Source organism: Urocitellus parryii, chromosome 6, assembly GCF_045843805.1.
Source record: "Urocitellus parryii isolate mUroPar1 chromosome 6, mUroPar1.hap1, whole genome shotgun sequence".
In the NCBI taxonomy this organism is placed as follows: Eukaryota; Metazoa; Chordata; class Mammalia; order Rodentia; family Sciuridae; genus Urocitellus; species Urocitellus parryii.
Window position 1 is genome coordinate 6,158,637 of NC_135536.1, and position 12,247 is coordinate 6,170,883.

Below are 12,247 nucleotides of genomic sequence, written 5' to 3' on the forward strand. Positions count from 1 at the left end.
TGCACTCAGGAGAGCAGCGGACTGAAAAGGCAAATCACTTCTAGGTGCTGTTATGAAAACAGTCTTGACCCTTGGAAAGGGTCTGAGCCCCTGGGGTTTGCAGTCCACACTGGAAACCGATGTGGTAAATCATACAGCATTAAAAACCAGGCTGCGGGGGGGTGGGGGCAAAATTAGATACACAGTCAGAGCTCAACCACACTGAATTATTCCTGTTTTAAAAATGGGATGGAAACGCACCCAAAATCTACAGTCATTGCCTCTGGGTGAAGAGCCGATGGGCAATTTTTCCCCCCTCTTTATACCTTCCTGTCTTTTCCAGAATGCGTATTTCTTTTATGGTCAAAACAATATTTCTTGTTTGAGGAAAGGTTTGGGAAGCCACAACATAGCCGTGCCCTGTGGATTAAGCCAGATAGGAAGGTCATTTTAAATCATTAGTAGCCAGTGTCTGTGTGGGGAGCTCAGGAGCGGGGCTGCTGGGGACTGCAGTGCTGCTCCTTAATATGCCGATCGATCCCTGGCACCCGGAGCACATTCATCACAGTGGCACATAGCCTGCCTTGCACCCAGTGACAAGAATTGAAACTGGCTCAAGCTAATCACTGCTAGATGAAGGTCAAATATAGGTGACTATTTATCAGATCTCGCGTGGGGACGGACATGCCACACTACAGAGCCACAGCACAATTACAAAGGGCAAAGTCCATAGACTTGACTACAACAGAGGTTAGGTTTTCCCAGCTAGAAAAAAATTAATACCAAAACTCAGTCAAACAAGGCACAGGCCAGGGGCAGGAGGTGATATATGACAAAGGGTCCGATACTGCCAGTATGTAAACTGCCTGGAGAAGCGAAGCACAGGGCTGCGGGAGATTAATGGGCAGGAACCAGGATGACAGGCGTTTGTCTGGCATCCACAAGGTGCCAGCCTGGGTCTGAAGGAGCGGTCCATAAATGAACTCATCTGGTCCCCAAACAAGGCACCTTTAAATTAGCAGACTTGGGCTGGGGATGTGGCTCAAGAGGTAGTGCGCTCGCCTGGCATGCATGCGGCCCAGGTTCGATTCTCAGCACCACAATCAAATAAAGATGTTGTGTCCACCGAAAACTAAAAAATAAATATTAAAAAATTCTCTCTAAAAAAATAAATAAATAAATAAAAATTAGCAGACTTAAAGGAAAGCAATAACTGTCACCGCAGAGGGCCAGAAGTCGCAGTCACTTTTACACATAAATGACAGTGGATGTGAGGAGCAGAGCCCCTTCCCAGCTCAGGGACAAAGGCCTCAGCAGGCACGGAGCAGCACAGAGCTGGGGAAGCACCAGCAGTCCCACTTGGGGCCTGGGAGGAGCACCCTGAGCTCACTGTGACAAGCCCCAGGTCAGTTCTGGAGGTTTCTCTTTTTTGAATAGCAGCAGCTGCAAAGCTCCTGTGTGGCACTCAGACCCCAAACCAACAAAGCCCCAGGAACTGGAGAGGGGCAGGAATATTTCAGAGGACAGAAGAAAACTTCCTAAGAATTCAGACAGCTAAGAAAGGACTCTGTAAACAGGCAATGAAAACTGATGTGCTATGTTTAAAAAAGAACATTCAGAAAATAGGTAATGGCTCTTGGAATATAAAAACATGACAGAACAATATTTTCTGAATTTAAATTTTAACTTTTAAAACTTAAATATTGGGGCTGGGGCTGGGGCTCAGTGGCAGAGCGCTTGCCTAGCATATGTGAGGCACTGGTTCAATCCTCAGCACCACATAAAAAATAAATTAATAAACAAAGATATTGTGTGTCCATCTACAACTAAAAAATATTAAACAAATTAAGTATTACTGGCAAATTAGAAATTCAAATTTTAAAAAAGACTGGAAAACGATGTTCACAGAAAAAAATTAAACACAAAGGGCAAAAGATAGAAAATAAGAGAGAAAAAGTAAAAAACCCACAGCCCAACCCAGGAATATTCCAGAACACCCAAACTGATCAGAGTCCCAGAGAACAGAGGCCTTGGCCACTGCAGGGGGTGTGGGGCTGTCTGTGTGGACTCCTCTGGGGGAGTGTGGGGCCAGGAAGATAGGCCCAGGGCAGGTCCCTGGCGAAGCAGCCCTGGGCTGCCTACGTCCTCCCTGCCTGTGCTCCAGGGTGTTCCAGGTGCAGGACAGAGGCAGACACCCCTTTATCCTCTAAGGAAACCTCATAGGAAAGGCGTCCCAGAGCCAGGCTACCTGAGAAAGCACAGCAGAGAATGCAGACTAGAGCTACGCAAGGCCAGGGGCGAGGGCCAGGGCTGGAGCAGCACAGCCCCATCCTCGGAGACGACGACACCAGGGCATTTCTAAAGGCAGGTTCTGGAACAAAATGTTGACGGTGTGATTAACACTTGAAGGTGCACACATGAAAAGGCGGGAGATGCCACTGGCAAAGCCCTGGTGACAGTCCTGCTTGATGCAGGCTCAGCTCAGCCTTTCAGACCTGCCTTTCTTTGGCATTTCCCCCCAAATTTCACCACTTTCATTATAAAACAAACTAAATCCACAACAATCATTTCTTAAGGAGAAAAAAGACCTTGCCAACACTGGGCCCTCAAAGGGCGCCTTTAAGAGCCTTTTGTGTCCAAGTTCTAAAAGCAGCAAGAAACACTTCATGAGACTGTCTTGGCCTGCCAATTTTGCAATCTGCATTTTTTCAATTACATTAAAAGCATTTTTCCAAATTGCTCTTTTCTTCCTTTAATGAATGAAAACAGGATGAGATTGGCTGAGGCTTTCTCCCGAGCACAGAGGCTTTCTCCCTTGGCCTCCGGTGGCTGTTGAGGTGCACGCGCACACCCCGCCCAGGTACACCAGACTACCCAGCTACGTGAAGGAAAGTTCTAAAGAACAGAGCAAGCTGGGTCTGCCCCTGCCCGCTTCCTCCTCCCCTGCAACCCAAGGCTGGCTTGGTAAGGCACAGGCTCGTAAGGCAAGAAGACTGGAAAATGTCTCATTTGTTGGCTGCAGAATCATCTCTGCTTTCACTTGAGAAGAGTGTCAAAAACACTTCGCCTCCCACGATGGGAAGGTTCCAGCTCAGAAGCTCACAGCTCTTCCCAGAGGCTCAACAACCTGGCTGTCACCCAGCCTACAGCCACCTCTGGGACAATTCAGATGACTCTCAACTTTCTCTGAAAGTGGGGAGGGAGAGGAGCAGTATTCAGAGCTATGTGCCCTAGGGCCAGCGTCTTCCCCTCTCTGGGCCTCTGCATGTGCTGGTGTGCATATGTGTGAGCACACACCCTTTCTCGCCTGTCTTCACCTAATTACCCTCGATGCACTGTTAATCATTCACTCCCCAAATACCAGACGCCCACCACATAGCCCCCACTCCTTCCAGCTGCGCCTCACATCTCCAACAGATTCGCCTCGTGCCTGGAATAAATTGCCAGTCATCTGCATGAAACTCCACGACGCCTTCCTCCACACCCCATCTCACGGCTCAATCTCATTTCCTAAACACCATCAAGAACGACTCTCTCAGAACTGAATGGAACCCACAGCCTGGCACAGTCCATGAATCCTTGTCTTTGTGAAATCTATCACTTTCCACAGGCACCCCTAAGAGACCTAACATAACCAGCTATTCTAACAATGATAAATCAGAGGACCCTGAAACACATGAAAACACAAATCCTACCCCAGCACCACAAAAAATGCAAATCCTGACCACCATGGAAATCGCCCTGTTCCTCACATTTCCGAGAGAAGCAGGGAACTCACAGCTGATGGAGCTGCAGCCACTTAGGCACAGGGATGCCTCTTGCCCTCTGTTCTCAGGGCAGGAGAGCAGAGTCAGGAGTCGGGTCCCATTTTGCCTCCATCCTTTGAGCTGTGTGCCCTTGACCTCCTTGTGCCTCACCCTCCTCATCTGCAAAGTGGGGTAAGAAGAGCCCTGGCCCCTCAAACCCCTGAAAAGAGGTGATGGGCACTCAGAACTGTGCCCGGCCTGTGAACACTCAGCAAGGAACACGGGAGCCAAGGTCACATTTCTTGGGCCCCTGGCTTGTGTCAGGCACTGGTTTAGATCATCTAATCTCATATCGACAGCAACAATGCTACGTGGTAGCCATTATCCCCATTTTACCAGCAAGGAACCGGGGAATCAGAGAAGCTAAGTACTTTTCCCGAGTTACACAGCTACCAAGCAGTAACACAAAATGAGACTGAAAGTCTGCTGATCTACTCAGGTTGCACTCACCACATGAAGGCTATTATTAACTAAAGCCTGAGTGTTAACCAAAGCCCTCTGTAACTGCATTAAGGCAGCAAAAAAGACAACATTTATGTTTACCCATGTTCATAGCAATACTGTTGCTTTAAAATTTGAAAGCAGGAAATTATATAGGAAAGAATACAGAAACGATGAAGCAAAGTTTAGAATACGTTTGAAGAAAGCTTTGGGCTTTGCTTGTTTATATTGCAGAACCCATGCCTTATGCATGCTGGGCAGGCACTCTACCACTGAACTACAGCCCCAGCTCCAAAGAATATAACGAGACAGAAAAATTCACCTTAAGCTGGGCACAGTGGCACATGCCTATAATCCTAGCAGCTCAAGAGGTTGAAGCAGGAGGATCAAAAGTTCAAAGCCAGCCTTAGCAACTTAGCAAAGCCCTCAGCAACTTAACAAGACCCTGTCTCAAAATAAAACATAAAAAGGGCTGGGGATGTGGCTCAGTGATTTAGCGCCCCTGGGTTCAATCACCAGTACAAAAAAGAAGAAAGAAAAGCTCACTTTATAAGCATTATAAAAGATGGTGGGGGCGGGGCAGATTTCAAAACTGCACAGACCATGCAGTATGAAGACAGGCAGGAACTGGTGGCCTGCAGGTAGGGATTATCACTGTGTTCTGTTTTCTCCTTCATACTTCATTGCGTTGCATCCTCCGAGCCTCTTTACAATAAGCATCTATTAAATTCATGACCGAAACTGAAAAGGGTTATTGTTTTGGTTTTTTTTAAAGTATTTTACAGAAGCTTGTTATTGAAAACACTGCTAGAGCAAATGGTTTCATAAAATAAAATAAATACCACCTAATCCATACATTTTATTGTTAAACCTTTGTGTATTAACTTCAGGTTCCTATGAATGGATGGGGTCCCCAGAAAGAGGAAACGTACTTTGTGCTGTTGGGAATCATCTGCAAAGCCTGGCAGGGGACCCTGCATGCTTACCCTGTGCAGGGCAGACAAGAAACGTTCACTGTTTAGTAAAACACACCACGTCTGGCCTTTGCCTTCAGAAAAGGCATCAAAGTCTGAATTCTACTTTTACGTGTGGTGGGTGTTCAAACATGTAAAGCCAAACGAGTTCACTGGGAAATGAAAAGAGTATATAAAGGCTATCCACACCAGGATTACAGCCATGAAAAATCCATACAGGCGCCTCAAGAGGGCGGGAAGGGGCCATCAGGAAAGAAAACAGAGCAGCGGTGCGGAATTATGAGTCATTGTTTTATTTTACTTAATTGCTCTGGCTGTAAATTTTTCAAAACTAATATAAGCATATTTTACAGCTCACAGAACATTTAGAACATATTAAAATAAGTATCTTTCCACTGTAATGTGCCCAATTGAAATTTATGAATTCCAAAGCTACACTTGAAGGAGAAGAACTGGCACTGCACGTTCTTTAGATTAATCAGATGGATTGGGTTGTTTTTCTCCTGATGAGAAAAGAAATCATTTCTCAGTAAATGTTACCTTGAATCAAGGATTCTTCTACATTCTAGAAGCTTGGGTGAGCACAGATGTGAAGTCTTACTGTGCCCCCTAGTGGCAAAATGGATTTATGTACGCAAAACACAACTTTCCCAAGCTGTGCAATAAAACCCAGAAAATGTTTTAAAATCTTTATTGATCACTTAACATGTACAAAATTTTGTGCCAGATGCTACAGAGAATATAAAAATGGGTCTGGCAGGGTTCCCAAGCTCAAGAAGCTTAAGAATCGAGCAAGCTACTAAGGCAACCTAAGCCGCCTCTGCTGGGGAAGGGAAACAATTCCTGGAAAGAACAAGACCCCAGCACACACTGAACACAGACACCAGCCCAGCACCACCCCACAGAGTTCACACCCAAGGTGTCTACTGTGCACAGAACCCACAGGGGCACGCATATGGTGCCACTTCATGGACACACAAACTGAGGCCCAGAGAAGTGAAATGACTTGCAAGAGACCACAGCCCATGACATGGCACAGAGGATTCAAGCTCAAGTCTTGGCATCCAAGTTGCTCAATCAACTTGTCCAAAACAGATCTGCCATATAACCCAATCCCTGAAAACTGCCAGGTATCCTAAAGCACAGAGGACTCCACCTGAGGTTTGCACCCACAGCGTATGAAAGCCTTGATTTCCAAACACCCCAGGAGATATGAACCTAGCAGCCATAGTCAGCACTGACCCAACCCCAGGACTGCACATGTGCTCTGCCCCTGGGGCCACTTCCAGAGCCACCCTTGGGGCTGTACCCTGAGGGCTACAAAATAGAGTGGGTAGGGCTCCCTAGAAGCTGCCTGGTAGCCCCAGAGGCCCCATGCCAGCAATGTCATCTTCAGCACACAGCCCTCCTCTGGACAGGCGGGCACAGCAATAGCACAGTCTGCAGTGCTAAACCAACCCCAATAGTAGGGCTTCTTGCCACTTCAAGTAGGACCAACTGCGCCCTCTTCTGGTCAAAGGTGTCACTGTTGACTGGCTGCTTAGGGTTTCTGCCATCAGGTCCTCCAGGGCAGGAGCAGTCCTCCTGCATCCTCAGGGACACCAGGCCTGACATCATTCTACTCTCTAGCACCCAGATACCACTGCTCCCACTCAGAATCCCTCTGACCAAAAACTATCATGTAGATGCTTCTGTTGAGAAAACCTAAATTTCCTGGGCAAAAGCGATCCCCTGGCCAAGTTGCTCCACTCCAGACAGCACTTCAATATGCTTCCAGGTGGGGGCCAGTCCTCACTGGGCTCCGTGGCTGCCTCTCCCCATCGGGAAACAGAGTCTGGTCCCCGGCAGGTGAGCCAGGTCACACTCAATCCACCCACATCTCTTCAGGGCCAGAGCCTCATCTGAAGGCACTGTCAGTGACAGGCCTATGCTCCCAATGGCTGCCAGAATGTCCAGTCCTAGAGAAGTGACCCTCACTCCCTAGGGGGCCCACCCTTTGTGGGCCAGGAATCACACTAGGTGCTGTGGGCACACAACATCAGACCTCTCTCCCACCCAGAGGCCACAGGCCTGTCCAATGTCAAAATGCCACTGGAGGGCTGGGGCTGAGGCTCAGTGGCAGAGCGCCTGCCTCACATGTGCGAGGCACTAAGTTCTATCCTCAGTACCATATGTAAATAAAATAAAGGCATTTAAAAAAAAATACTTAAAAAAAATGCTGCTGGAGATGGAGCTAGACCCTGAGCCCTGTCCACTCTAATTACAACCACACCTGCGCCCCGCAGGAGTGCCTCTGTGGTGAGGGTGCAGTGGCCTCTGCAGCAAGAGATGAGGGAGAGGACCAGGGGCCTGCAACTGACACTTGCACAGAACAGGAAGGAGTCCAGACAGCAGGGGTCCACCACCAGGCCAGGGTTTGGGGGGGTGGAGCCTGGTGTGAAAACACCTCCAATGTCAGGCCCCCCAGCACAGGGCCTTGCCTACCTGGTGCCAAACCTCTCCTGCAGCTGCAGCACGGCCTCACACACAGCCACAGTTCAGCTGGCCACCCAGCAGAAATCCAGGGACCTTAGAGAGAGTGAAGAGCAGGGAAGAGGCCCCAGCAACAGGTGAGCTCAAAGACAGGAGGTACCCTGGGACTCCAGGGACAGCCAGGCACTTCCAGGGCAGAGCATACCCACCAGGGCCCCCAGAAACCCTCCCAATAGGTTCCCCTGCCCTGTTGGCCTCTATAGGAGCAGACTCTCAGGGAGGGGAGCTGAGAGACCCCAAGCTCCCAAATCAATCCAAGCACGTTAAGACCACCCAGGGCCTCCTGAGCAGCTTTCACAGACCCAGTATGGCAGGAGAAGCACCTCAGACCTCAGTGAAGAGTCCCAGACTCCAGCTGAAGACAGAGCATGAGCTCGGCTCCATTCGCTCTGGCAGAGTAGAGTCCAAATGAGTTCCTTCAGAACTTGGACCAACTGCCTAGTAACAATGCCCACAAATTCAGCTCATCCCTAAGACGCCGTTACTCTGCAGCTTCCTCTCTTTACATGAGAAAGTGTCTCCTAGGCTGGGCACACACCTGCCACCCCACTACTCAGGAAGCTGAAGCAGGAGGATCTCAAGGAAACACTCATAGGAAAACAGGTTCAAAACATAAGTTGCAGACAAAAGGACTTAGATAATCTAGTTCCAGAACTCTGAGAAAAGGAAGACGGAAACAGCAACATTCACTAACACCTTGTGGGCACCAGCTCTGCACCAAGTGCTTTTAAAAGTATTTTTCTCACAGGATCACAACACAGGCACAATTATGCCCTTCACAGGTGACACACCAGACTCAGCAGGACAGCGTGAGCTGGAGACCAGCTCCTCTGTCACAAAAATTAATTTGAAGCTAAGAACCTCCAACGGGAAAGTCATGTGATTTCCAGGTTTCAGTTCAGCTAGTTAAAAGCAGCTGGTTAAGAGGTGCTCGACAGATACTGGTATTTGCCTTCCCTTTGTCTATTCTATAAATTTGAGCTCTTCAAGCCTCTGCTTTATTTATTTTGCTAGCCATAAGTTAGCATCACAAACTGCAATTAAACACAGGGACACTGCATTTCTTGAAAACAAATGTTTAATTCCACTGATGTTTCATTCAATGGAACTTTTCTTTCTTGCGTGTACACATGTGCATGTGGTGCTAGGGATGGAACACAGGGCCTGGCATGTGCTAGGCAAGCGCCCTACCACGGAGGGGTACCCCAGCCCCCTTTTCATTTCATCTTGAGACCAGGTCTTAACAAGTTGCCTAGGCTGGCCTGGAACTTGTGCTCCGCCTTTCTCAGCTTCCCAAGTAGCTGGGATCACCGGCCTGCATCACCACGCCCAGTGTCAACAGAACATTTGTCCTACTTGTTTTTTCTCTTTTTTTGCCCCCAAAGCTAGATTATAAAAACCTGAGTGCTGGGGCTGGGGCTAGGGCTCAGTGGTAGAGTACTCACCTAGCATGTGTAAGGAACTGGGTCCGATCCTCAGCACCACATTAAAATAAAATAAAGGTACTATGTCCAACAACTAAAAAATACATTTAAAAAAAAAAAAAACCTGAGTGCTGATTATCCTCACTAGTATTCAAGGTAATGCACAAAGAAGCATCACCATATATCATCAAAACATTAACAGTGGGTGCTGGTGAGCATGGGTGAGCGGGTTCGTGCACACAGGCCACTCTTTGGAAAGGCCAGGAGCCCTACACTCCTCCCAGGAGCCATCAGAAGGAAGCACCAGGCCAGGAGGGTGAACAAAACTCATACAGCAGCACGTTACTACAGCCTAACTCAATACTAGAAACTTCCTCACTGTCTAACGATAGGGAAGGGGTTCAATAAATCATGACATAATCCAATGGTCAGATAATATAGGATCATTATGGAAAAAAACAAAGAGTGTATCTTCTGGCTCTACCATAATCTGTTGAATGCTCTGGTGGCCTGGGCAAGGGAGCATAAGGAAAAGGGCAGAGGGCAGGAGGCACCAAAGAAAATGACAGAAATCTCCAACAAGGAATATGCAGCCTGTGCCCACCACAACCTCTAACAAATAAAACACCCTGGGGGAATTTTTTGTTTCTTTGGGGTTTTTTGCCATGCTGGGCATTGTCCCCAAGGCCTTGTGCATACCAGGCAAGCACTAAGACCATTAAGCCACATCCCAGCCCACAAGTAACCCAGCAGTCTGTCCCCAAGAGTATCTGAGAGGAGCTCACTCCAGCCTTACCTTGAAGGTTTTGTCCATAGATGTGGAGAGGAGCATGTGGCTCCTGGAGGGGACAGGACACCACTGAATGCTGTTGACGGGGCCCCTGTGGCCACGCAGGTGGAAAAGCACGGTCCTGGGCACCCTGGTTTCTCTGCACTGACTGTTCAAATACGGCTGAATCAACTCGGACACTCTGGGGGTCACACAGAGAGGGGCGGGAGCACAACCTGCAGAGGGGCTCAGCAGCCCCACATCTTTCTGCTGGCCTGTTTCTGTGCTGAATGCCTGTAGCTGTCTCAGTCTCTTTGGGGTGTATGGTATGACACAGTCCTCACACCTTTTCCTCTGAAAAGAAATGGCATTTTTGCCTGTGGCTTCAGATCTGTTTGGAGAACAGAAGGATGGCTCAGGGGACTCCCAGGAGAGTCTGACTTGCTTCAAGCGGGCAGCTGCCAGGGGCATGTGGCCAGTAGGAGCACAACACGTCCACAGAGAAGAGGGGCGAGAAGGCTCACTGGTGGGGAAGGTGACTTCCGGCTCCTTTACAGGCCATTGTAGCCTCTGGCTGGGGCAAGATCCTGGATCCCTTCTCCAGAGCCGAACCAGGGGGAGACGATGCTCCCCAGGATCTTCATGAGGACCATGCTCTGTACCCTGCACCCCTTCGTTTGTCACATCCATTATACCTGATGTAAAGTCTTGCCTGGGAGACGTGGCCACACCAGAAGCATCCTTCATCTGCCCAGGAGCATTCACACTTCCAGAAGATTCAGCTTCGGCCTCTGAATCAGAGTCATCATATGCCACCAGCGAAGCCATCAAAGATTTGGTTTCTTGTCCTGCCACAGCACAATACCTAAAACCAGACCAAGTCAAGAATCAGAAAAGGGGCTGGGCATGTGGTGCATACCTGTGATCTCAGCAGCTCAGGAGGCTGAAGCAGGACCAGACTCAGCAACTTACTGAGGCCCTGTCTCAAAATAAAAAACAAAAAAGGCTGGGGATGTGGCTCAAATCCCAGTACCAACAAAAAGAAAGAAAGAAAGAAAGAAAGAAAGAAAGACCCATGTAATTACTAAGGGCTTTTTGAAAAACTAAAAGAAAGGGTTCTGAGCGTTTGCAACATAAGGACACATGTTTCAGGAGACAGGTGTTTAGCCTGATTAAACCCCACACGATGCACAAAGAATTGGACAACAAACAGAATAAGGCTTTCCTACACAAAGATGGCATTTAGGGGAGGGGTTGTAGCTGAGTGGTAGAGCACTTGCCTTACACTGTGAGGCTTTGAGTTCGATCCTCAGCACATAAAAATAAATAGATATTGTGTCCATCAACAATTTAAAAATATTTTTTTTAAAAAATGGCATTTTACGGCTGGGGCTGAGCTCAGTGGTAGAGCGTCTGCATTGCAATGTGAGGCATCGGGTTTGATCCTCAGCACCACATAAAAATAAATAAAGGTATTTTCTAAATGATATTTTATTTATTTTTTTAAAGAGAGAGAGGGAGAGAGGGAGAATTTTTTTAATATTTATTTTTTAGTCTTCAGTGGACATAACGTCTTTATTTGAATGTGGTGCTGAGGATCGAACCCAGCGCTGCGCGCATGCCAGGCAAGCACACTACCACTTGAGCTACATCCCCAGCCCCACATTTTATTTTTTTTAATATTTATTCTTAAGTTTTAGGTGGACACAATATCTTTATTTTACATTTATGTGGTGCTGAGGATCGAACCCAGCGCCTCGTGCATGCTAGGTGAGTATTCTATCACTGAGCCACAACCCCAGCCCCCCCCAAAAAATTAGCATTTTAAAATGAAGACTATGGCTGGGCATATTGGCACACATCTGTTGTCCCAGCAACTTGGGAGGTTGAGGCAGGAGGACTACATGTTCAAAGCCAGCCTCAGCAACTTAGCGAGGCCCTAAGCAACTCAGTGAGACCCTGTCTCTTTAAATAAAAAGGGGTGGTTTGGGGCTGGGATTGTGGCTCAGCAGCACTCGCCTAGCACAGGAGGGACCTGGGTTCGATCCTTAGCACCACGTAAAAATAAAGGCATTGTGTTATGTCCATCTACATCTAAAAAATAAATTTTTTTTTTTTAAAAAGGTGGGGTGGTGATGTGGCTCAGTGGTTAAGAATCCCTGGGTTCAATCCCTGGTACCAATAAATAAATAAGTAAATAAGAATTGGAATCTCTGGAAATAAACCCACCAAAAGAACGCAAGGCCTACATGAAGAAAATGAAAACTTTTACATAAAAGGCCTGACCAGGGCTCAGGTTGTGGCTCAGAGGCAGAGCACTCG

The 12,247-nt window shown here is 47.8% G+C and overlaps 1 protein-coding gene across 4 annotated transcripts in view; it reads right to left on the reverse strand.

Annotated features, from left to right (window-relative positions):
- Wdr25 (WD repeat domain 25) overlaps nucleotides 1–12,247 on the reverse strand; it is a 140,715-nt gene that overhangs the window by 124,614 nt on the left and 3,854 nt on the right. For all 4 annotated transcript variants that reach the window (XM_026415125.2, XM_026415124.2, XM_026415126.2 and 1 more), the window contains exon 2: nucleotides 9,953–10,790. In XM_026415125.2, the coding sequence (XP_026270910.2) occupies nucleotides 9,953–10,753 (801 nt within the window). In that variant the 5' untranslated portion in view covers nucleotides 10,754–10,790. The remainder of the gene's footprint in view (nucleotides 1–9,952; nucleotides 10,791–12,247) is intronic.